We start from the raw sequence: 27,790 nt of genomic DNA, 5'->3' as shown, positions 1-27,790 counted from the left end.
GCCAAGGGGGATTGCCTTTCCTTTAATCTGCCCTTTACCTGTATCATATTTACTGTGCCGACATTGGTATCGATTATTCACCTCATTCTCGAGAAGAAAGTTGTTTTGGGCACCATATCCTCTTTGTCTTTCTTAGTGTTTGTTCCCTTAGGATTCTTGCTTGCACTAACATCTACCATCTTGTCAACCTATGATAGGATGGTGAAGTGGTGGATAATGAATGCATGAAGAACCAAGGGAAACAATATCTAGACAAGAATCAAGTGTCATCCCAGCGTCACTCATCATGGTTGAAATGGAAGTGCCGACATCTGGGCTGCGCTGGGCAACTGCCTTCTGTATATCTTCTTTGCCAAAGGGGATTGTCTTTCCTTTAGTCTGCCCTTTACCTGTATCATATTTACTGTGCCGACATTGGTATCGGTTATTCGCCTCATTTTCGAGAAGAAAGTTGTTTTGGGCACCATATCTTCTTTGTCTTTCTTAGTGTTTGTTCCCTTAGGATTTTTGCTTGCACCAACATCTACCATCTTGTCAACCTATGATAGGATGGTGAAGTGGTGGATAATGAATGCAAGAAGAACCAAGGGAAACAATATCTAGACAAGAATGAAAGAAGGAAACCAGCTTAAAGACCCCTTTCAACTCTAAATGATTTAAAGTTACCCTTTACCAATAGCCAAGTCTCTTTTTGGATTTTTACCTGTATCATGTTTACTGTACCCACATTGGTATCGATTATTCACCTCATTTTTTAAAAGAAAGTTGTTTTGGGCATCATATCCTCTTTGTTTTCTTAGTGTTTGTTCCCTTAGGATTCTTGCTTGCACTAACATCTACCATCTCGTCAACCTATGATAGGATGGTTGAGTGGTGGATAATGAATGCAATAAGAACCAAGGGAGACAATATCTAAACAAGAACGAAAGAAGGAAATCAGCTTAAGGACCCCTTTCAACTCTAAATGATTTGAAGTTACCCTTTAACAATAGCCAGATCTTCTTTTTGGAATTTAGGATCAAACTTCGAGAATTTCAAACCCCTTGCAAATCTTGAGGCCCTAGCTAAAAAAATTGGAATTTTGTGCTCTTGAAATTGCCCATGCATGTGCCAAAAAAATCTGACTTTATCACTTGTTTTCTTCGCCAACAAAATCGTCCAATCTCTAGGAGAAAATCACAGCCCCTCTTGAAAATCAGAATTTTGTCTTCCACAAATTTTGGCTCCCACAAAATTCGCCAAGCAAGAAGAGTGTAGAACTTAGGAAAATCGCTCAAGGAAGAGAAAATCTGCTCCTAGCCAAAAATCGCCTAAGCACCAAAGAGGAGAAGTGAGGCATGAGGAAATGAGAGGAAAGAGTTTCCTCTTATACCCAACTTGCTCATCCTCCCTAGCTGGCCAACTGGGACCCTAGGAGCAAAAATAAATTAATTACAACACAAGACATGGCCCCCAATTAAATGTTTAGCTAAAAATTAACTTTGCCAAGATGAAGTTTACTTTTTTAAATTGCCAATTAGACCAAAATTGCAAAAAGAAAGTCAATAATGCCTTGGAGATGCTAAATGTTTTCATTTAATGATGATTTAGCAATTAATATTTTGGCTAGCCAAAAGCCATTTTTCAATATTAAATTACCAATTTCATTAAAGGCTTAAAAAATTTCAAGACAATTTTAATCCATTAAAGCCAATTTTTGCAATTTTGCTAAGCAATTTTAATTTTTGACACAAATAAAATCATTTCTCTAGAGTCTAAAATCGATTTTGCAATTTGATTTCATCATCACAAAAATTAATTTTCTCAACGAAAAAATTCAAGATTTTCCAAAAATTCAAATCTAACAAAATTTCACTTTTTTGAAAATTATCCACATTTACACAATTATATCCAAATTTACAAAAAATAGTCTAAGTACAAATTTTACAATTTTATCCTGCCAAGTGTTGTTCTTTGAAATTTTTGTCCGGCCTAAGGATTAAATTGGTTGTTCTAAAAAATCAAGTCGAAACCGGGTGAAAATAAACCTAGCCCTCTCCCCTCAGGCCTTGAAGGTGTCCAAGAATTAACATTTTTTGGACAACTAAAAAATTTCCCAAGGCGATTAAAAAAAGGGGGTCCCCAAAAATTTTGGGGCAATGGTGTGTAAACCTCACAACAGCAAGGATTTGTAGAAATCCAAGTAATAGATCTTTGTCTCAATAATCTTAATCTTATTTTTAATCCGATTGACTTCTCATGAATCACAAAACCCTTTCGCTACTCAATAAATACCTCTTTTTCAACTAAACCATTCAAGAAAGTTGTCTTTATATCCACTTTATGTAGTTTGCATCCTTTAACTACTACAATAGCAATGATAGTTCTGATAGAAGTGTGTAAAGCTACAAGAGCAAATGTCTCCTCATAATCTATACCTTCCTTTTGAGAAAAACCTCTAGCTACAAATTTGGCTTTATACTTTTCAACCTTTCCATCAACTACATGTTATTTTGAATAAACATTGAAAAGAAACAACAGATTTACCTCTAGGCCTAGGAACAATATCCCAAACGTCATTCTTGATAATGGATTGATACTCTTCCGTCAAGGCATCTCTACATACTTGTTTATTTGAGGCCTCTTCAAAACTTGAAGGCTCAAATTCAATAATATGACAGATTAAAGCAACATAACTTGCAAACTTAAAAGGCCTTTTACTTTCTCTGAAAGTGCCACAAGGGGCTGCATATTTTTCAGCCTCTTGCATAGCATGTCTAGCCTACAAAGGTCTCTTCTTGTCAAATGAAACATGACTTGGAGCAGCAATAGAATCTATAAGATCATCTAAACCAAAATTTTCCCTTTGAATATCAAAAGGGGAATTAGAGGCAGCAATATCCATATCTTGCAAAGTCTCATGATCTAAACTATCAATTTCCTATAACCCCTTTAGATCCCTTACAAGCTACATCTTCTTCAAATGAAACATCTCTATTGATTTCAATCTACTTTTTGACCCAAATTGTAGGCCTTGAAATCTTTAGATGATTCATTGTAACCAACAAAAGTTCCCTTCCTACTTGAAGGTTCTAACTTAAGACCTTTTATCTTTAGGTACATGAATGTAAACTGGACACCCAAAAATTCTAAGATGACTAACTTTTAGTTTAATACTTGTGAATGCTTCTTCATGAGTCATACTGTCTAAAATTCGATGCTAACTACAATTCTGAACATAAATAGTTGTACTGCAAGCTTCTGCCCAAAGAAAGATTTGAACGCCTTGATCATGGATCATGGCTTTTGCTGCCTCAATAATAGACCTCTTCTTTCTTTTTGCAACTCCATTTTGTTGTGGATTATAAGGGACAAAACTCTCTCTTAATCCCAATTCAATATGGAAGTTTTGGAACACACTAGAAGCATATTCACCCCCATTGTCAGACCTTAAAACTTTGATCCTCTTATTGAACAAAGTCCCTATTAGAGCTTTGAACTCTTTAAATCTCAACAGCACTTCATCGAACTCTTAAGCTTTCAAAAAAATTATCCAAACCTTACAAGAGAAGTCATCAATAAAAGTAACACAGAACCAAAAACTACATAATAAAGCAACAAACATAGGACCACATAGATTAGAGTAAATCAGCTCAAAAATTTCTTTTGCTCTACTTTTACTATTATGAAAACAACTTCTAATGTTCTTACTTAGAGCACACCCTTTGTAGTCACCATCATGTTTGTAATTGCGCTTTGAAGGACTCACGACCATCTTCTCCGTGAAGGAGAGAGTTTTGAAATTTAAATGAGTGAATCTTTTATGCCACAACTCCCTAGAACTCATGGAATCATGTGCTAAGGATTGAATAGGACAAGCTAAAAGTTTATTTCAATTCTCATTACGAGCACCAATTTCACGAGTTGTCTTGATGCTAGTGTTTTCTTCCATGCAAGACCTTTGCCTTCAGGAAATGCCACTTGGCATCCGTGGGTGCCGGACATAATAACCTAGCCAAAATAACCCTAGACACAATAACCCCGCCATAATAACGCAAGGACACAATAACCCATGGTCAAAATAACCCATGGACAAAATAACCCATAGTCATTCTAGATCAAGTTAGTATGCTTAAAAAGGGATTGTCAAGCACCATAGAGGATATTTAGGTCATTTTTAGACCATATATCCATTGTATACCCCTAAAATAGCCTTAAAACATCTTTAATATGCTTAAAACATCATATATCCAAATATCACTATTCAAGGATGTCTTTTCCATTTCTCTCAATGCTTGTGGAGGAAAGTTCAAGAAGTAGGTCTACAAACACGTTATAGTGTCGATGAAGTATTTTCATTTGAGATCAAAAAACTGGTTGCATTAACTTTTGTGCCTCAAATATATGTAATCAATGCATTTGAAATACTTCTACAATCTCCTTATTATATAGAACATGAGGAGACTTTGCAACCCATAATTGATTATTTGGAAGACACATGGATTGGAAGACTAACTAGAAGAGGCAATAGACAGTCACCCAAATTTCCAATCACAATGTGGAACTGCTATTCAGCTATCCAAGATGATCTTCCCAAAACTAATAATTCTATTGAGGGATGGCATAGAGGATTTAGTGAATCGCTTCAATCATCACATAGCACAATCTGGAGATTCATCAAAGCAGTGAAAAAAGAACAGGGTCACCAAGAGAATAAAATAGAGAAATATATGGCTGGACACACTAGACAACCAAGCAAGAAAAAATACCATGAACTCAAAGAAAGACTAAAAAGACTAGTTGATGGTTATGACAATAATAATATTTTAGATTATATAAGAGGCATTGCTCATAATTTGACACTCAATTGAAAATTCGAATAATTTTTTTTTTAGAAATATACTTGTAATTTATAAATTTTGTTTTCCTTTCTCTATAATCTTATGGGGTTATTTTGTCCATGGGTTATTTTGACTCTGGGTTATTTTGAATTGGGTTATTATGACCCTAGATTATTTTGTCCTTGGGTTATTATGGCTGGGTTATTTTGTCTAGGGTTATTTTGACCGAGTTATTATGTCCTATAATCGGCATTCGTTATCTTCCAATGCTGAAATAGAAATCAGATTTCAATTGATTCCAAGAACAAACAACAAATCACTCAGAAGAAGAGGAATTCCTTGATCTAAATGAAAAAATATAGTTCTAGCCGCTTTCACATAATAGCAAGCATCATCACCAATAATAACTTATAAATGAGTATCCTTTTCTGTCAAATTAGAGAGATGCTCACAATGTCCTGTAATAATATGATGAGACGCTCCATCGTCAATTAGCCAAGTATCACTATCTGCAACTGTAATATCCTCCCCTGATTTGAACTTTGACTTGCAGAAATTTAACTTAAGGAATATTGTCAAACACTTTGTATCCAAACTCATAAAGCTGATTTCCTCAATAAATTGCTTTCCAATGAGTAGATTTACGAACAACTATGAAGTGTCATTAAAATGCGTAATACACATCATAACATTTTCACAAACACTTGGCACACATTCAATAGTATATGAAAAATCTAGAAACTCTTTCAATCTGCTAATAAAGGGTGATTTTTAAATGTAGATGTGCACTTACAGCTGCCTTAAAGGCTGCAACAACTATTCAAACTTGTATTCAACAATTATTATACAAAATATCAAAATTTGACAGAAGAAACCTGGAATTAGTTGTCGTAGTATTTTGCAGATGTAGTCGGCCAGCCCTCCAAACTTTTAATCAGCCGGAAAAACAAGTAAACTTGATACCAACACTGTTCACGCCGTACTGTAGCAAAATATTGTTCATGCCGACTGTAGCAAAATACTGTTCATGCGGCACTATAGCAATAACTAACTTCAGATCTGCACCTCAAACCCTTGTAAATTTCTTTATGCAAACGCCCCAAATGAAACCCAGTGTGTTTCTTGAAGTGAAAACACCCTTGATCCTCCTGACTGTGTCTTCCAACAGCGAAGAGAATGCTAGTAAAGAGGGATTCCGTCCTCCAAGCCCGATAATCAAATATCCAGCAACATAACATTAATCTTCATCCAAGCATACAAAAAAAAAAGCTCTTCCATTTCTTTTATAGTGTTCTCACAAGAGCTCAATACTTCGTTTTCTCAATGTGGGATAAAACATAACTCCCTTTATGTACCTTATGTCTCCAATGTGTTATAAAAATAAAGGGAACTCTTTTGATTTAAATATTTCCCACAAACTATAGTCTATGCATTAATAAAGTTAAATATTTAAATTTAACTTTATAAAATGGCTTTATCAATGCATAACAAATCTTATCAATGATAAATAAGTCTTCCTGTCGCTTTAAAACAATTACCATCGACATACCATTGTGACTGAATGTCCGGCCATGTCCAAGATGACTTACTATAAATAGTAAGTATGCCCAAAGTTGCCTCAGAACCCCTCAGAAAGACCTGCAACTGAAACTGTCTAGGCCAAATGGCCTCTAAGCCCCTTTAATGTCCTAGTTAGCCTACGAGATTGTGGGGAAATAGACTAACGACAACATCATGCTATGAATGCTAGAAAGGGGACATTACAGTCCGCCCTTCCCAAAATTGCTGTCCTCAAGCAATTTCAGCTCTGGATGCTGCAATATCTGCTCATTTTCCCAAGTAGCATCCTCGACAGGTAGGTTCCTCCACTTCACTAGATACTCCCTGATAGTCCTCCTGCAAAGCACCCTCTCCCTGGAGTCAAGTATGGCCTCGGGAACCAAGATAAGCTTTCCCTCATCATCAAGAGGTGGCAATACTACTGAAGGCACCACATTGTGACCCAATGCCTTCTTAAGGCGTGACACATGGAACACATTATGCACTTTACTGTCTGCAGGCAACTCCAACTCATAAGCTACTTCGCCCACTCTCCTGATTACTTTGAACAGTCCATAGTAGCGTGGTTTCAATTTCTCTGCTCCACTCTTCTTGAGAGAGGACTGTCTATACGGCTGTAACATGAGGTACACCATATCTCCCACCTCAAAAGACCTCTCAACCCTGTGCTGATCAGCATATTGCTTCTGCTGATTTTGTGCCTTTTGCAAATTTTCCTTCAAGGATCGCATAATGTCCTGACACTCCTGCAAAGTATCCTTGGCCTTAGGCACCCTGCTGTCCCCAAATAACAAATCCAAAAAATTAGGAGCATCATACCCGTACAGTGCCATAAAAGGGTACATTTGAATAGACATATGGAAAGAGGTATTATAGCAGTACTCCCCTAGATGTAGCCACTTCACCCAAGCCTTTTTCTCTCCTGCAATGTAGTTTCGAAGGTACCCCTCAACCCATTTGTTCACTATCTTTGTCTGCCCATCAGTTTGGGGGTGGTAGCTGGTACTCGGAGTGAGCTCTGTTCCACATAACCTGAACAACTCCTACCAAAAGTGGCTCATAAATCTGCTGTCTCTGTCACTGACTATGCTCCGTGGTATCCCATGTAGTCTGAATACCTCTCGAAAAAATAGTTCTGTTGTTTGTGCTGCTGAATATGTAGACGAAATTGCAAAGAAATGTGCAAATTTCGTCAATCTGTCTACCACAACAAAGATACAATCCCGACCCTGTGCCTTGGGGAGGCCTGTGATAAAATCCATGGAAATGCTATCCCACTTCTTCTCTGGTATGGGTAGGGGCTGTAGTAAACCACCCGAAAAAGAATGTTCCTATTTGTTCTGCTGACACACAGGGCATTCCCTAACAAACTGAAGCACCTCTGATTTGAGTCCTTTCCAAGTGAAGCGCTCTCTCACCTGCCGATATGTCTTAAAAAATCCGGGATGCCCTGCCATTGGTGAATCATGAAATGCCCTCAAAATCCTCTGCTTCATAGCAGACCCAGGTACTAAATAAATCCTTTCCTTGTAGATGATCAGATCATTTACGACAGTGTATCGACTATCTTGAATAGCTCCCTCAATAATGCTAGATGCCCAACTATCCTTAGCATATTCTACCAAGATCATCTCTCTCCAATCATCCATGACTATCCCAACAGCAAGCAAATGAGGCCTTCTAGATAAAGCATCTGCAACAATATTTTTCTTCCCTTTGACATAGGCTATGTCGAAATCATAGGCCTGTAATTTACTCACCCATTTCTGTTGCCTGTCATTAAAGTCCTTCTGTCCAAGGAAATGTTTCAAGCTATTATGATCTGTTTTTACTGTGAATCGGCTTCCCACTAAGTACTGCCTGAACTTAGCTAGCGCGTGCATGATTGCTAGCATCTCTTTGTCGTAGATGCTATAGGTTCTCTCCACACCTCGTAATTTTCTACTCTCATATGCGATGGAATGTTTGTCTTGCATGAGAATAGCTCCTATGCCCTCTCTCGAGGCATCACACTGCAGCTCAAAAGGCCTGGTGAAATCTGGAATGGCTAAAACAGGAAATGTACTCATCAACTCCTTAAACCTGTCAAAACAATCCTGAGCCCTCTCTGACCACTTGAAACTATCTTTCCGTGTCAAATCTGTAAGTGGTGCTACTATCTGTGAAAATCCCTTCACAAATCTGCGGTAGAACCCACAAAGCCCGAGAAATCCCTTGAGTTGTGAAGTGTTCCTCGGTGGTGGCCAATCCAGAATGGCCCTGATCTTGTCTGGGTCAACCCGAACACTTCCTGCACTAATAATATGCCCTAGATAGAGCAACTCTGTCATCCCAAACTCACATTTACTCATCTTGGCATATAATGACTCCCTCTCTAGAATATTGAGCACTGTATCAATATGCTTCAAATGTTCCTCCCAAGTACGGCTGTATATCAGTATATCATCAAAAAATATCAACACAAACTTCCTCAACTAATCTCTGAACACTCTATTCATACAAGACTGGAAAGTGGCAGGGGCATTTGTCAACCCAAAGGGCATATGACTAAGAACTCAAAATGTCCATAATGGCATCTAAAAGCTGTCTTCTCCACATCCACCTCTCTAACCCGTATCTGATGGTAGCCGGATCTCAAATCAATCTTGGAGAAGTAGCATGCACCATGCAATTCATCAATAAGCTCATCGATGCGCAAGATAGGGTATCGGTTCTTGATTGTCTTCTTGTTTAGCTCCCTATAATCAATGCACATCCTCATTGTACCATCCTTCTTCTTCACCAATACTACTGAAGAAGCGAAAGGACTTTTGCTTGGCCGTATGTGCCCCATGTCAATCAACTCCTTAATTGCCTTTTCTATTTCATCCTTATATCTCTTCGGATGGCGGTAAGGTGTGATGATAACTGGCTTAGCCCCTTCCTCTAATTCAATAACATGCTCGATTCCCCTATTCGAGGGTCTCCCTGGAGGTATCTCACCAAACACCTTAGTATGTTTGGTTATTATTTTTTGTACATCAGGTGGATACTCTAGTTTATGTTGCTCTGTCATCTCAGGCATTACTCTAAACTCTGCTACCCACTGCACCTGATCATGTCTAAAGAAACTCTGCATCCGCTTGAGTGACACCACTCAAAGTCTCCCATCTGACAAACCTCTGAGCACTATCTTCTTACCATTTGCCTCAAACCTCATTTCCATTTTTTCAAGGTTAAATATAAACTCTACCAAAGACTTCATCCAGTTCATCCCAAGCACCATATCCTGATCACCAATGTTGACCACAAAGAAATCTCCTGTCATGTCATAATCTCCCAAACGAAGCTGCAAGTTGGAGATTTTCTTGGTACATTCAATTTTGAAGCCATCGGCAACCATCACCTTAAATCCCCTATGCTCCTCTGTATGTAGCCCTCTGCGTGTCACAAACTTCTCATCAATGAAGTTACGTGTCGCCCCTATATCAATGAGTGCCACAACTCTCTGTCCATCCAAGGTTCCCCTAACTCTAAAAGTGACGGCCTCCTATATACTTGACAACTGAGCTATCGTGCTATCACCGCGTGCTTCCTCCTGTGAAGAACTATCATCATCTCCATCTGATTCGGATGACTGCTCTGAATCTCCATCTACTGACTCTTCGGCTGAAAAGTACTCCATCTGCTTAGCTTTTGCTTTCAATGGACACTTATGTGACAAATCCCAAGGCTCCCTACAATGAAAACAAAGCTTCTTCTTCCTGAGATCATTAAGTGTCTCATTGTCCAACCTCTTACTTTTCTGCTTAGTTGGCTGAACCTCTTTATGAAAAGGTTTCCTGTCCTTATCTTTCCTTGAAGGGAAACTCTTTGCCTAGAATTTATTTTTTGAAGATGAAGAGGAATCCATGTCACGAGCTTTCTTAATAGCTTCCTGCAAAGTGGGAGGGTTGAGAGCTTTAATCCACCCTCTCAACGGATCAGCTAACCCATCCATAAATAGAACTAGTATCCTCCGTTCAGATACATCTGTTACTAACACTGCAAGTTTCTGAAACTCTGAAATGTATGTTTCCAATGATCCCCACTGTTTAAGTTGAGTTAACTCCTTAAAATGGAGTTCTGGATCCTTCCTATCAAAACGTTCAATCAGCCTCTCTGTAAACTCCACATATGAGGTAATGTGTGCATGTCCCATAGTGACCATACCATGATGCCACCACTCGTGTGCTAACCCATCCAGATGAATTGCTGCATACTTAATAGCTTCTTCCTCGGGCATAGGGTTCAATTGAAAGTATGTGTCAAGCTTTTGAACCCAAGCTCTTGCTATAGACTTTCCTAAGCCATCATAATATGGTAACTCAAGTCTCCCTACTTTCTTCCGTAGCTCATAGCTCTGGTTCCTGTCATGTCCACGTGGCATATGTTTCATCCGCACATCCATATACTCCCTAAAGGTAATTGCAGCAGTAAAATCTGGCCCTCCGGCTTCCCAATCTCTCCTCAACTGGTCTTGTATATCAGTAATCTGGGGCTCTAGTACGAGTTGCTCTGGAGCTCTAGGAGGAAATGTAGGAATCATGGGCCTTGAACTCACTGTCCTAGCTCGCTGGGGTGCATGACCGAAATTGTTCCCAACTTGTTCATCTCCATTATGTGTCCCATCCTGATCATTTCCATTCTGATTGTTACCATTCTGATTATTTCCTCCACCCATGTTAGCATTCAACCCCATTTGACGAGCCATCATCTGCATCATAAGATCCAATCTCTGATTCTGTTCCTGTGCCCTTTGTTCTGCTACTCGCTGACCCTGTACCAAGGTCTCTAATAACTATAAGAATCTTTCCTCTCCAGGCTCTGGACCGGCATTCCCGCCTCCACCTAATCTTGTATTCCTGTCATCTCGGTCACCCATATTGCTGTCTTGATCAAAGAATACCTCCGCTGTGTCTGTATGACTGGATTCTATACCCCCCTGTACGGATGAACTAGACTGTTTGCTTTGCAGGTCTGAACTCCTACTTTGTCTTGCTCTGGTATTGCGGAAATTATAAGGCCCCTGTCGCATGCTCAAATATAAATGCTCTGATTTTAGTGTTTTGACATTTCATCAAACACTTTCCCCTCTATCCGCCAATTCCAAATTTCCTATAAGACCTCCACAGGATGGCAGGACTTATAGCTCTGATACCACTGTAATATCCTCCTCTGATTTGAACTTTGACTTGCAGAAATTTAACTTAAGGAATATTGTCAAACACTTTGTATGCAAACTCATAAAGCTGATTTCCTCAATAAATTGTTTTCCAATGAGTAGATTTACGAACAACTATGAAGTGACATTAAAATGCGTAATACACATCATAACATTTTCACAAACACTTGGCACACATTCAATAGTATATGAAAAATCTGGAAACTCTTTCAATCTGCTAATAAAGGGTGATTTTTAAATGTAGATGTGCACTTACAGCTGCCTTAAAGGCTGCAACAACTATTCAGACTTGTATTCAACAATTACTATGCAAAATATCAAAATTTGACAGAAGAAACCTGGAATTAGTTGCCGTAGTATTTTGCAGATGTAGTCGGCCAGCCCTCCAAACTTCTAATCAGCCGGAAAAACAAGTAAACTTGATACCAACACTGTTCACGTCGTACTGTAGCAAAATACTGTTCATGCCGACTGTAGCAAAATACTGTTCATGCGGCACTATAGCAATAACTAACTTCAGATCTGCACCTCAAACCCTTGTAAATTTCTTTATGCAAACGCCCCAAATGAAACCCAGTGTATTTCCTGAAGTGAAAACACCCTTGATCCTCCTGACTGTGTCTTCCAACAGCGAAGAGAATGCTAGCAAAGAGGGATTCCGTCCTCCAAGCCCGATAATCAGATATCCAGCAACATAACATTAATCTTCATCCAAGCATACAAAAACAAAGCTCTTCCATTTCTTTTATAGTGTTCTCACAAGAGCTCAATCCTTCGTTTTCTCAATGTGGGATAAAACATAACTCCCTTTATGTACCTTATGTCTCCAATGTGTTATAAAAATAAAGGGAACTCTTTTAATTTAAATATTTCCCACAAACTATAGTCTATGCATTAATAAAGTTAAATATTTAAATTTAACTTTATAAAATGGCTTTATCAATGCATAACAAATCTTATCAATGATAAATAAGTCTTCCTGTCGATTTTAAACAATTACCATCGACATACCACTGTGACTGAATGTCCGGCCATGTCCAAGATGACGTACTATAAATAGTAAGTATGCCCAAAGTTGCCTCAGAACCCCTCAGAAAGACCTGCAACTGAAACTGTCTAGGCCAAATGGCCTCTAAGCCCCTTTAATGTCCTAGTTAGCCTACGGGACTGTGGGGAAATAGGCTAACGACAACATCATGCTATGAATGCTAGAAAGGGGACATTACAGCAGCAACATCACTTGAAACTCGAAAGAGAAGAATAAATAAGAAACCCTCTGAATTTTCACTTGAGTCTCTATGAAGTATTTTCAACATTTGTAGCAGCGACTTGATGCTTGCATCTTGTTGAACAATCTCTAGCAAAGTGACCATACTTGTCACATCTAAAACACTGGATTCTTGAGAGATCCTTCTTCTTCCTAGGTTAAGGGGCTGAATCAGAATTCCTATCTATATACCTCTTGAAATTTTCTTTCCTTTCCTTTCCTTTTCTGTACCTCCAATCTGCATTCCTCATGAATAGAATCAGCCCTCAACTGATCAAACTTGGGTAGTTCATCTCTTTCACTAATTCCTTGAATGAAGGATTCCCAAAAGTAAGGACGGTTATTCATGGCCAACATAACCATGCCTTTGTCCTCAATTGAATCTCCAATAGCATTGATTTGATCCTTCAATTCCGTAATCTTCATGAGGAAAGATACAACTAATTCTCCTCTAGCCATTTAACTATGAAAAAGTTAGCATCTCAAGGCTAGAGCTTTGCTAGTGTTGTTGGATGCATACAAACTTTGAAGACTCTCAAACATCTCTTTAGCTAAATTCCTCTTGGATATAACAAGTACCAAATTATCCTTAACAAAGTCAATAATATCTTTCTTGCCATGATATCATTCTTTCTCCATTGAGTTTTGTCAATGTCATCAAAAGGTTCAACTACATCAGACTTTAAGTAGTTGAGAAGCTCATTCTCTTCAAGTGCAATTAGGACTCTAAAATTCCATGAAGTAAAGTTGGATGCACAATCCAGCTTGTCTTCAACTTTGAGTCCATTCACCATTGTTGGATGTTGTAACAAGCAGACAAGAAGAGCAAACAATAATTCGAAGCTTAATAATTCTGAGTATGGATCATTTCCTTCGACCCACTCTAATACCATGTTAAATTTTGAGCCAAAAAGACAAAGAAACAAAATTTGATATACAAAAATACACTAGAACAAATGACACAATAATCTATCCTAGGAAACCCTCCACTTGAGGGTGAAAAACCGGCCAGACCAAAAATTTGATCCTTTATTGAAAACTGAAAACTTCGAGTTCAATGTTCTCAAGCTAATCAAAAGATAAAATAACCAATGACTATTAACCAGTGTAACTCCAATACTGGGTACATCGGGACGTCAGGACGCTATGACGAGTTTCCAGGACGTGGGGAAAATGGGCCTCATTTTCAATATGGCCAAGGGACGGTGGCAAGGGGAGAACGGGGCAAGGAGGGATGTTGCATAGTATACATATAAAACTTGAAATGCTAGTTATGAAATGATGTTTCAGTAGAACATACCAAATCAAAATACTTGACCATAGCAAAATTACAACATGAACTAGAACCATTGAACATTCAACATAGTAACATATTACATGCCCAATAGTAACATTCAAAAATCAAAACTCAAGTACCCATCTGGCTACAAGGTTGCAAAATGGCGGAGGTGGGGGTACTTGGGTACTCAAGTACCCAGTGTGGGGACGTCTTGCGGACGAGTACTTTGAGGTTTGGGAGAGGGGTGCAAGTCCTCATGTTACACTGTTGTTACACTGTTGTTAACTCTTAACAATCAAGTAATATACCTATTCAATAGTTTAGACAACACTAGATCAACTTCATTTACAAAACATACAAGACTTCAAGTATCTCACACATACTAAAGGCAAAGAAATGATTTTCACAATGAAAAGTAATTGTGCTCGAATTATACAATAATTCTAAATTACACAGTGCTCATTGTGGAAGACATGATCACATTCTACAAACATTGAAATCACTAACCTCACATACACCCAAGTATCACACGGTCCTACCTGAGTTATGCCAACATGCGATCTCACCAACAAAACATCAATCATCGCACCAAAGGCCTATAACAAGGTAGCACATGAAGCACAGTCATTACGGTAGACCAAACCATTGACAGTCAACATGTAATGATGTATCCACACAGATCATAAACACAAGCAAACACAAGCCACCTAAATCAAGAAAGAATCACGATGCAAAATCATCCATTCCTGTTCTAAAGAAGGAACACATAAAATAATGATAACTAATAATGAAAGAAAGTTGTATTACAATAATAGATTAGTTAATGGTTATCTATTGTAAATATCTTAAGCTTTAGTTTGCTTTCGTTTTTTGCTTTCTCTAGAATAGAATGTTTCTATTCTTTACGATCGTTTCCTAAGGAAACATCGTCTCATTTTTTTGTATATATAGACCTTTCGGTCCCTCTTAATATCAAGCAAGTTTTTACCATAATATGGTATCAAAGCTAATACTTAAATTTTTTCGAAAAAAATTATAATTTCTCCGTGAAATTATTTGTTTAAATTTTTTCAAAATTATTTCTGTAGATTTCCTCTCAAACCTACCCAGGGTTTTCGGCCTAGAGAAAATCCTGAATTCGAATCTATCTGCAAATCCCATAATTGCTCCCAGTCTATAGACAGCCACATCCTGGACTCAATCGTCTGCAAAATCGTTTATAAAAATCACATCCATTTTTTTTTTAAATGGCGATTTCTCTGCTCACGATTTCTTCTTGCCCCACCAGATTCATGACTACTGCTTCACACAACTGCTAGGTGTCTGGATTGCTCAGTTAAAGACAATTGCATATCATGATTTTGGCCGCCAGATTTGAGCCGGGTTTGCTTGAGATTTCCACACGATTTGCAAAGAAAATCGAGTCTGCAACTCGCATTTTTTCTCAAACTCGTCTCGGGTATTCTCCTACATGTTTGGAGCCAAAGACTATAGCCCTAAATTCCACTGGTTCTACAACATTTTTTTCAACAAATCAGCCATTTTTTTGGAAATTCAATTCTCCAATCCGACGGCTAGGGTTTTGCCCAAAACCCTAATTTTTGGGGTCGGAAAAAAATTTTGATTGCAAATTCTTAGTGGGTTTTTTGAGAGCTCAATAGGGTTGTCCATTTTTTTGGGTGCCTTGATTTCCGTGCCTCAATTTTCAAACCAACAAATCCAAAAAACGACAGCATATTCCTTCTAGGTTTTTCGAACTCTCTTCTGGGTCACTCTCTGATTCTTCTGGGTCTTCCGTATTTTTGCTTCGAAGAACATGACTTCACAAATTTTCACAGTTTTTCATTGAAAAGCATGCCATGGCATCTTTGACAAATATTCTGCTCGAGCATAATTTCAAATTCAACAATTGCAATTATGGAACCTGGAAGCAACACATCATCACAATTTTTGAATATTGGGACACTGATCAACTTGTTCTAGGTGTTACAAAGCGTCTGACTTCTCCAGGTCCTAATCAAGATACATGGGATCTTAATAATTGAGAGGCAGTGATGCTTCTCAAATTTTTCGTAGCTGATGATCAGCTTTCTCAGATTCCATCCAGCAAGACAGCTGCCAAAATCTGGACACATCTCAAAGGTCTTCATGAGACTTCTGACAAAAGCAAAGCCTTCTTTCTGAAAAACACTCTGTTTTCTATTGTCATGGATGAGCACACCTCGCTCCAGGCACACCTGAATCGAATTTAGGAAATCCGTGATGAGTCACTTGCCATCAGTCGCAAGATGGAGGAAGAGGATATTCTGGTTATCACTCTTCGGAGTTTACCAAAATCCTATGAGCATTTTATCGAGACTTTCAACATCACATCTACTGGTGTTGATCTGAAGTTCACTAATCTCTGCACACTTCTGCTTCAACAAGATTGGTGGAAACAACAGTTTGGTAGTAGCTCCAGTTCCACCTCCACCGAGCAAGCCTTTGCTATGAAATCCTTTCAGAAGGAGAAGGGCAAATTTCAACAGCCATCTCAGCAGAAGTCTTCTACTCTAGCATCCAATGGTTTCAGAAAGAAGAACATTCAATGCAACTACTGCCACAAGTTTGGTCACATGAAGGTTGAATGTCAAAAATGCTTAGCTGCCCAATCTAAGCAATTAGGTTCGCAGCCCAAAGCGAACAATGCAGAGCACACTGAGCAAGCAGAATCTGCCTTTTACACCTTCATGGCTAAAAGACCTACAGATCATGTGAAGTCATCTGCCTGGTACATTGATTCAAGTGCCTCTTGACATTTCACTCACCGCAGAAACTGGTTTACTGACTACCAACCTTATTCAGACTCTGTTATTTTTGGTGGCGGAGAAGAGTACATAGTTGTCGGTAAAGACAACATTCAGATTCAATCTATTGGGAGGAATCTCATATTCCTTGATGTGTACTACGTTCTGGGGATGGAACTAAACCTATTCTGAGTCAGTCAGTCGCTGCGACATTCTCCACACTTGGCAGTCACCTTCAGTTCACATCAGTGCAACATCATTGATCGAGTGACTAAGTCTATTGTTGCAATAGGTCTTGAGGATCATGGTCTTTTCTTTCATTGATTCTGGTGATTCTCAGGACTTAGCTATGGCTGCTTAGTGGATCTTCTGTCGGCACACACTTTGGCATCAGCGATATGGCACTTAAATTCTCTCACAGCTTGCTCAGGATGAGCTTGTGTTTGCTAGAGATTCATAGACTCAGACTCAACACCTTGGAGTTGAGCATGCCAGGTTGAAGCAACATCACACACCTTTCACAAGTGGCAATTCTTGGCGAGCTTCTCAGGTACTTCAGCTTGTTCATGCCAATATCTGCAACCCTATGGCCACTCCTTCTATTCTTGAGTCCAGGTACTTTCTGTTGTTTGTAGATGATTTCAATAGAAAAATGTGGGTGTATTTCCTTGAAAAGAAATCAGATGCATTTACTATATTTCAGAAGTTTAAACCCTTCGTTGAAAAAGAGTTTGGGAAATCTATTATTACTCTTAGATTAGACAATGGGGGGGAATTTTGTTCTAATGCTTTCTCCAACTTCTTAGATACACATAGCATCAAACGCCAGTTAACCACACCCCACAGGCCACAACAGACCAGTGTAGTTGAACATCGAAACTAGACAATCACCGAGCTAGCTCGTTCCATGCTCGAACAGACATGTTCCGAAGCAGTTTTGAGCAGAAGCAGTTAACACTGCAATTTATCTATTGAACCGGTCACCCACAGTGGCAGTCAAAGGTAAAACTCTGAAAGAGGCCTAGTCAGGTCACAAGCCCAGAATCAGTCACCTGAAGGTTTTTGGCTCTCTTGCTTTTGTTTGAATCCTTGATGCTTCACGCACCAACTTGGATGCCAAGAGTTAGAAACTCATGCTTGTTAGATATAGTAGTTTTCACAAAGCCTACCGCCTGATCAATGTTGAGACATCTCGTCTTATCTACAGTCGTGATGTAGTCTTTGATGAGCAGCTAGGACCTTTTATGCCTATTTCTCCTGTTCCTGATCCAGCAGACCAGCCTATGCAGGCTCATGATTTGGGAATTCGCCTTCCATTAGGTCCCCCTGATGGGAGGGCTCCAGTTGCTCCTGCAGCACCAGTTGTTTCAGTGATACCTGTACAGACACCTCTAGCTTGTCCTGCAGGATCACCTCGCTTTGTAGATGCTTTACCTGAGTTTGATCCAACTTCTTCTAATAAGGATCCTGTTGATCAAGCATCTCCTAGTACTACTGTTGGTCATTCTTCTATCCAACCTAAGTGGTGGGCTAAGACACTTGCTGATCTTCGTGATGATGAGCTCATTGATGGGAGAACTACTCGAAAAAAGAGCAAAACTACAAATTCTGTTAACTTTGGTCTTATGGCCAACATTCACAGTGTGTTTGAACCTCAAACATATTCCGAGGCTAAAGGAATTCCAGAGTGGGAACAAACCATGACATCTGAGCACCAGAGCCTGCTGAAGAACAACACCTGGGTCCTTTCTAATCTTCCACTAGGGAAGAAACCCATTGGCTGCAAATGGGTCTACAAAATCAAATACAAATCAGATGGTACTTTGGACAAGTACAAAGCTCGTTTAGTGGTGAAGGGCTTTTCTCATCGTCAAGGCATTGATTATGAGGAGACCTTTGCTCCTATTGCAAAGATGAGCACCATCAGATTAGTCCTAGCCATGGCAGCACAGTTTAGCTGGAAGGTCCATCAGATGGACGTCAAGAGTGCTTTCTTGAATGGTGATCTTCATGAAGAGGTCTACATGACGCAACCTCCTAGTTTCAAGGTTGTTAAAGACCATCAGGTTCTTCGATTGGTAAAAGCTCTCTATGGCTTGAAGCAAGCCCCTCGGGCATGGTACATCAAGATTGATAAGTACCTCAGTGATTAAGGCTTCAAGAGGAGTTCTTCAGACTCAAATCTGTACATCAAGACTACTGACAGTGACATCATCCTTTTGGTTATCTATGTGGATGATCTGATCATCACTGGTAGTTCAGCATCTTTGATTCAGAGAATCAAATAGAAATTATGCCAATCTCTTGATATGACTGACCTTGGGCTCATGCATTATTGCTTAGGTGTTGAAGTTTGGCAACAGTCTTCTGGTATATTCATCTCTCAATCCAAATATGTCAAGGCCCTGTTAGACAAATTCTGAATGCAGGAGTGAAAACCTGCATCTACACCTATGGAGAAAGGTCTCAAGTTATCAACAAAGTCTGATTCTCCTTCCATTGATGATACTACATATAGGCAACTAGTAGGCAGCCTCATCTACCTCTCTGCTACTAGGCCCGACATCAGCTTCGCAGTCAGCTATATTTCACGCTTTATGACAGCTCCTAAGGCTGATCATTGGATGGCAGCAAAGTGTGTGCTTCGTTATTTGAAGGGCACTTCAGAGTATGGACTTTTGTACTCTCGAAGTTCTAATACTAAACTCAGTGGGCTCACAGATTCAGATTGGGCAAGCTCTGTTGATGATAAAAAGTCAACATCGAGTTATGTGTTCAGTTTGGGATCCGATGCAATCACATGGACCAGCAAGAAGCAGCAGGCAATTTCTCTCTCTTCTACAGAGGCTGAATACAGAGGGATTGTTAAGCCAGGATGTGAAGTTGTTTGGCTTCGTCGGATGCTTGGGGATATGCAGATGTCACCAACAGGACTGACTACTCTGTTTGTTGATAACGAAGGCGTTATCAAGTTAGCACGGAATCCAATCTTCCATGAACAAACCAAGCATGTTGATGTTCATTGTCATTACATACGACAACTAGTTGAAGACAGGACTATAGATTTGCAATATGTTCCTACCATAGATCAAACTGCAGACATTCTCACCAAGCCTCTTGGTCCTAATAAGTTTGTCAAATTCAGAAAACAGCTCGATGTTGTGGATAGATTAACCATTAAGGGAGGGTATTACAATAATAGATAAGTCATCTATTATTAGTTAATGTTTATCTATTGTAAATATCTTAAGCTTTAGTTTGCTTTCGTTTTTTGCTTTCTCTAGAATAGAATATTTCTATTCTTTACGATCATTTCCTAAGGAAACATCGTCTCATTCTTTTGTATATATAGACCTTTTAGTCCCTGTTAATATCAAGCAAGTTTTTACCATAATAAGTTGTTGTCACATGAACGATAATCGCACATACAATTTACAGCTTGATGACTCTTGCACATCGTTACCATTAATCCGGCAGTGACTGTTATGTAAAAAAGTTTATGGCTTGATGACTCTTGCACATCATTACCATTAATTTGGGTCGTGACGGTTATGTAAAGAAGTCGGTTCACCTTCAAAGATATACCAAGCCTCTAATATGATGACCATAGAAGAGAATATGCACTTACAATAGCATATGCATTAGAAGTGATGAATCAATTGCCGATGAGTCCAACACAGCAAACGAACCAAGAAAATGTGCAGTCTAGAACAACATATTGATTCTAAGAGAGCTTGAGAGCGCTAGAATCATCAACAAAAGAAATAGCATGCCCATTGTAGGAATGATAGATATCTCCAGCTACTACTAAAAACATTAACACAAAGAAAGCAACCCAAGACTGCAAACTTGTTACATGTATTGGATATATATTATAGACTTGGGGAAATGATGTGATATTGTTCGTAACACACAAAGAGACATGCACAATAGTTTCTAGGTTTATCAACTCTTTTTCCTTGAAGCAATTGAAACTTGAATTCTACACTAACTCAATCTTCAAATATTCAAATAAAAGATAAAAAGGGATAAGGACTTAGAGAATTATAATCTATTGCTAAGGACAATGATGATAATGGATAACACTTTGATAAATGGATTCCTTAAACCAAGCTTTGCTTTGCCACAAGGAAACAACTACACACAACTTGATGCAAACTCCAAAGGTAATGAGGGATTTTCATCATGTAAACATTCATCCAAACACCCAATATTGATGTGATCCAATTGTACATAATTGGGTTCAGAATAACCATGCATGCGATTTGCAATCAACAAACTACAAATGGTATAAAGCAAGAAATTCATCATTTTCACATTTCTACATTAAAATATAAGCTTCATATGAGCTTCAACTAAAGCTTTGAGAAGTAGAAACCATGCATAATGTTGAAATAACACGCAAAGATCCATCATATCTTCAATAATAATTGTTTATTAACTTCGACATAGTCTTGGGAACAATCTTTTAACCCTTTCCTCCTACTACTATTTGCTTGCTTTCTCGTATCTAATACACAACTTTACAAATGAGATGGCCAAGCCCTTTATAGACCTCCCAAGTCCCAACTACAAATGAAGGGCCTTGATTGATTTCAAATCAGCGGTCAAGATACTACAATGGAATCCTACCTAGGATAGTTACAACTACCACATTCATACATTAAATGTCATTCAATAAGAAAATCACAAGTCCAAATGAAACAATATGAAATTTGATTTTAGTAGCACTAAATGCCTTCCACACGTCTAGTTGTTAATAAATCAAGTTCATTAAATTTGGACATGTTGAACTTGATTGGTTGAAGATGAGTAGGAGCCATTTTGGCTTGCCTATCTTGTAAATCTTCAACAATCATTCTCACAAAGAAGAGATATCTCTTGATACTCAACATTATCTTTCTAATTTTAATTGACCGTTTTGAAACTACCTACTTCCTGTGAATGATTGTGATGGTTCATATTCCCAATTCGCTTCATCTTCATGAATGTTCTTCAATGTTACCCCAAATTTCCAAGATGTGGGAACAAAGGGACAGAGAAACGGGTTTTTGAGAAAGATTTTTTTACCCCTGGAGTAGAGAACAGCAGTGGAGACATCTACGTTAAATATGGGGAAACTTGAGAATATACAGGGAAGTTTTAAATATTCATATGCAAACATGGATAAAAAATGCTTATACACATTATAGAACCTTAACATATAACATTTGTGTTAAATAATTTAAATTCAGAGTTTACATAAGAGTGGAAGTCAAACAAATTATCAAAATTTAAACATTAAGTTTATAGGACAGCTAGGGGCTGGGTTTCCAAAAGTTTCCAAGACGGGTCAAATTATGTCGGAAACATGTCCCTGGGTAACATTGATGTTCTCAAGTCCACCTCCTTGATTCTGATTTAATTTTGCCTTCTGCTGGAAATTTTGCTTCATAATGTTTGCACCCTAGATCTGATGTAATTGATTGTTTTAATGATGTTTCAGAATGATATCTCTTGAATTTCTTATATGAGCTCAAGTTGAAATCTCAATCAACTTGATCAAGGTCAACTCCCCTTTGTGTTTTGCATTTGGAACTTGCTCCTTTCTTCAAAAACGTTTTAGATGTGGACAAGGACAAGAGAACAGGATTTTAGTTGTCCCAAGGAATTAAGGTAGGAAATTTTCCTGCAAAAAGGACTACTGGGTGAATCTTTGCATAATGACAAGGATAGCTATTTTGCTTTAGAACTGCGCTCCTAATGAACTTGGATTTGCAATTTTGAATCAGATCTGCCTGATTTGACTGTACGCATTCATCGACTTGGATCTGATTCAAGCTCATCTTTAGGTCTGGAAATTACACTTGGGTTTGCTTCTAGTTCTGCTCGAATCCACTTTGGATCTGCATTCCAATGTATTTTTACAAGATCTCTTGACCCTCTTGTAAGAGCGCTCATCTTGAATGTGCATTTTACTTGTTAGGGCTGACCTAAGCAATCATTTTTTTTTTTTAACTTCAAACATTTCCCTTTGCTAGATCATCCTTCTCCTTCATGGGCAGGATTTTGGTAGTTTTAAGGGCAAGTGAGGTTGGCCAACTTCATTATATTTGCATTTGAATTTCATGTTTTGTCTAGGGCATAAATTCACTTGAGAGCTGGATTCTATGGTGGGATTTAGGAGTTGAGCCAGACTGTGGGTCGGAGTTCCTCTTCTCAGCTGGACAAGTCCATGTTAAGGGCGGGAATATCATGATAACAAAGACTAGGAGGTCGTAATTTTACCATGGAGCTGGACTTTAGCTTGCAAACCTTGTATTACTTCATTTGACTTAGAACTTTCCTTCTTGATCAAGAATTTTCACACTTCCATTCAAGAATTCCTAATCTTATTTTAGTATTTTCCAAGGTTGCACGGGTTACGTGGGTATGGGAACGGGAACGGGTACGGGTATGCATATTTTTCAAAGTAGGGGACGGGGGTACATGTGTATGCCTAATTTTTTCTATATAATTAATATTTTATAGAAAATATAAAAATCAAAATATATGTCATGAGTCATGACATTGAGCATTCAAAACAAGAAATTTGAAAATATGAGCCATAAGTCAAATAATTTTGTGTGTGTGTGTGTGTGTGTGTCTGTGTGTGTCTCTGTGTGTGTGTGTGTGTGCTATTGCTGAATGTTTAATGTTTAAAGTATTTTTCTTAATACTATTGCTGAATGTTTGTCAAATAATTGTGTGTGTGTGTGTGTGTGCGCGCTATTGCTGAATGTTTCATGTTTAAAGTATTTTTCTTAATACTATTGCTGAATGTTTAATGTTTAAAGCATTTTTCATAATAGGGGACAGAGGTACTTGGGTATGTCAAACTTATTTAAAAAGTATACTTTTATATTTATAAAAATCTGAAATTATGAGTCATGACAATGGTTTTTCCAAACAAGAACAGTGATAAAGTTTGCAAATGTAATGTATTGTTTTCAGTTTCAGATTTGCTATATGTTTGAAATAATAATACATGATAAATGCTTAGATGCATAACAAAGAAGGCAGACTTTAAACATGAACAAGAAGATCCTAAATCATATGACAATGACATATTGCAAATGATAAACTTATGACTTGAACAGTGATAAAGTTTACTGTTAACGAGTATCAAAGTTTCAAACTGATTTGGTATTGAATTAAGTTTGATAAACAACAAGCTAACACAAAAATCAAAAATCAAAAAAAAAATCAGAATCTTAATCAAGGTCTTTAGCTATGATGCTCTCCACCAAGTACCCAGTACGTGGGATACGTGTACCCAGTACTTGGGTACATGGGTACGAGTACCAGGGGTGTGGGTACGAGTACCCATGCAACCTTGGTATTTTCCATTTTTTCTTTGGAATTCATCCGATTTTTTCATGTCCTGGTGCTGTTTGGAATTCCTTTCTTTTATCAAGGATTTTTACTTTTAATTTTGGAATTTATTCCTCAAATATGGATTTTTAATCTTCACTTTTAGAATTCCCTTGACTTCTCATTTTTCCCTTCCAAAATCTTGGATTTTAATCTTTATTTCTCCCTCTAGAGTGGAAATTTGGCCTAGTGAGAGATTTTGGAGTGGATTTTTAAGATCTACATGGATTTCCATTTGAGGCTCCGATTTTTCCCTTCTGTCATTTCTCATCTTTCCAAGTATGAAACTTGACCAAGAGGAAATCCTACTCAAACCTGGATTTTTCAATTGACATCCAATCCTTGCAAAATTTCTTTAATCCTGATCTCAACCTAGAAATTCTTGACTCAACTCATCCATTCTAGGAAACTAAGAAACCCAAAAACCTTGCCAAGCTAAGGACAACCAAGCTAAACACTAAGCTAGAAAAGGGAAAGAAATGAAGGCGTCCCCATTTGCAATGGGATGTATGTGTTTACAACAAATAAGGGGCCCATGGATTCGATTTGCTTAAGATCTGTTTACAAGTTTCATTGGCTCAGTTGAATCATCTGATTTCTTCTCATGACATTCGACATTGACAGTTCTGAAGTTTGAGTCACATCTAGGCATGAAAATCCCTTGACTGCAAATCCTTGGAGTTGTGATGAAAACCTTTACCTCATACTTTGCAATTCTATATGAGAATTGCAGTTTTGCTGATTAGAGTTTGTTCAGTTTTGAGGATTGACGTGATTGAATTTGCAAGCAAATATTGAGGAGTTAATTGCATGCCAGTGGAGGGCCATTATCTATGAGTCTTAAGGCCCTTGGAAGTAGTTGATATTGATTTTGGACCAGTCTTAAGGGCTGTGCCCATCCATTACCAGATTGCAGCTATGAGAAGATAAAGAGTGTGCTGCCCAAGTAGTCAAAAATGTCATAGCCACTGAGTAGTATGGGGCCAGAACAGCATACAGTTCATAAATAGGTGATCATTACAGTCTGCAAGGTCTATGAATTATTTAATCCAGGATGCAACTGTTCACTCCCGCCATTTAGACCCTGCAATCACAACTTGCATATCTAGGAGTAGATTAGAAGGTCATCTGCAGGTTTATACCGGTCGATTCTTCATCAGACTATCTACAGCTCCACGTCATGTATTAGTCTGTATGCACAAAGAGAGAGAGAGAGAGAGAGAGAGAAGTTTTTATCAAATCCTACATTGTAAGTTCTTTCAGTTCTATTTCTAGCAGCAAATACATTACATGTGCCTGGATTGTCAAATATTTGTTGACCAATAAATAAAAGTGAGTATACGCAGCAATGAATATGGCAATTATTTTTCCAATTCATGACTGCACATGGATCATTTCTGAGTAAGAAACAATGATGTTAATTTGTAACTATATCTTTTTTTCTAGCAGTGCTAGTGATGCATATCTATTTATTACAGTTTGAAACCCAGATACAGAATTTTCAAATTTAGCCAGGACAATCACGTGTTAGCATTGTTCCTCTTTGAGAGAATTGAATCTAGCATTGAATGCAACCTTTAGAGACACTAGCTAGTTTACTCCTAGGCCACTGAGTCTGTCCATTTGTCTCTTGGATAGTAATTTGGGGGGTGAGCATGTAACCCATCATACGATATATGCAGGCTTGCCATATGTGCACTCACTGTACTTTGGTAGCATTGTCTCAATCAATTAACCTAGAATAAGTCATGTTGCATGCATTCCGTACAGCTTTATGGACTACTTATTTCTTCTATTCCACCCCGAGACGCAAGAGCGAAAAAAGGTCACTCGTTATTCTCAGCATGGCAACACTTGGTCTCAAAATGCTTTGAGAGCTAATGATATTGTTATTTCTCAATTTGGGTGCCCGTCATACATATTCTCAAGCTATGTACTTCGGCCTCATTCTCCTATATAAATCACTTGCCTGCATAAAAACGTTTCAGTACCAAATTCTCTGTAGCTCTAGGCTTTTGCTCACCCAGATTGTTCTTGATTCGCTTAGATTGTATCTAGCTTACTTTATCTTTCTTAATTTTGCTTGAGAGGCTGCTTCATCGTTTTGGTTATTCATTGTGGTGGGTGCTCCATAAATCATTATCCCTTTACTCGGTGCTTGTGAAACAAGAATTTCTGTTAAAACACTTCATGAATCACTACTTAGACCTAAACTTGAGTACAACTGAGCCACTTCGACTGAAAATTTCCAAGCATCACCAAGTATCACATCATGGGCCATTTTTTTGGTACGTAAAAATAAGAAATGTGCCTAGTAAAGGTGAATTGTGGGAAAAAATCGAATTTACAATAAATGCGTTTAACTAAGTGAATTTGAAAACTTGGGAGAAGCCTGGACAGTACTGTTTAAAACATGTGCTAATTAGCCAATTTAATTTTTTATTCCAACTCTCTGCGACAAACTTATTAAATCTCAATCTCATATTCCTTCTCACTTTGGAATGGATGAAAATGTATTATGTTTATTTCAAAACAAAACAAGATCATAGCTTGAGAAAGGCGCTTACTGTCTTGCCAATTTTGGCCATGGCTGAGCCATCTGCGGTGGGCACCACTCCTGAGACATTTCTCACGCACCATAACAGCACAATGAGTTAAATGAAAGAAAAAAATAAAACCCAGATTAAAGAAAACTACAGAAAAACAAGCATTTCCCAGAAGAATAAAGCAAAATGACCTAGATTAAGTTCTGTGTGTCTAGCTTTTCCAAGGGGCCTGGCGTCAGGACGAACACTCTCATTGAGGTAACGCTCATAAAACTGTAGAGGGTATAGCCTTCTAAAGGCCTCCACGTCCATGTCTCCCACCAGAGCAGCTTTCTCGCTACTACTGGCCATTAATAAACCCTAAATGTTTGTGTATATGTTCGATGCCCCTCCTTTAACTCTATTTATAACGCGCTTAACAATGCTGGATTTTTCCGTCTAATTGATGCATGCATGCCCATTTTATGATTCTTTATCTTTGAATGGTAAGATATTTATCGTTGGTCTTAGTCGGAGCAGAGGCTTTGTTTACGAGGTTCGGCAAGCGCTCGAGGTATTCGTGTGCAGCGCGATGGTTTTGCCCCTGCTGCAATTTGCAGTTCGCTTGGGTAGTTTGTGCTTAGACCTGAGATGCCTGAGAACGAAGCGAGCAGTGTACCATATATATAACAAGAGCTCTGAGGGAGAGCTCGAGTCCCTGTCCTGGGTACCATATATATAGCAAGAGCTCTGAGAGAGAGCGAGTCCCTCCCCTGTTTTCTGTTGTGATATTGCTATCAAGATTTAGGTGTGTGATTTTAAGTCAAACTCATTGACGCATGTTTCATGAGTGGTGATTCAATATAAATCTATCTCATGAGAATATCATTGGATCTAGATGATGTTCATAGGAGTGAAGCATCGATACTTATTGAGAGGTCACCCATCCCAATACTAC

General features: G+C 38.4%; 1 protein-coding gene across 2 annotated transcripts in view; it reads right to left on the bottom strand.

Annotated features, from left to right (window-relative positions):
- The window catches only part of LOC149535354 (3'-5'-exoribonuclease family protein), an 83,183-nt gene extending 55,694 nt beyond the window's left edge, over positions 1-27,489 (bottom strand). For both annotated transcript variants that reach the window (XM_089803707.1, XM_089803708.1), the window contains exons 1-2: positions 27,045-27,489; positions 26,875-26,924 (exon numbers count right to left, since the gene is read on the bottom strand). In XM_089803707.1, the coding sequence (XP_089659833.1) occupies positions 26,875-26,924; positions 27,045-27,204 (210 nt within the window). In that variant the 5' untranslated portion in view covers positions 27,205-27,489. The remainder of the gene's footprint in view (positions 1-26,874; positions 26,925-27,044) is intronic.
- Between the last annotated feature and the right edge of the window lie 301 nt (positions 27,490-27,790).

This window comes from Cupressus sempervirens, chromosome 10 (genome assembly GCF_028749045.1).
Source record: "Cupressus sempervirens isolate cs-2001-9-10 chromosome 10, ASM2874904v1, whole genome shotgun sequence".
Lineage (NCBI taxonomy): Eukaryota > Viridiplantae > Streptophyta > Pinopsida > Cupressales > Cupressaceae > Cupressus > Cupressus sempervirens.
Note: the sequence above shows the minus strand (reverse complement) of the source record. Positions and strands in the feature narration are given on the sequence as shown.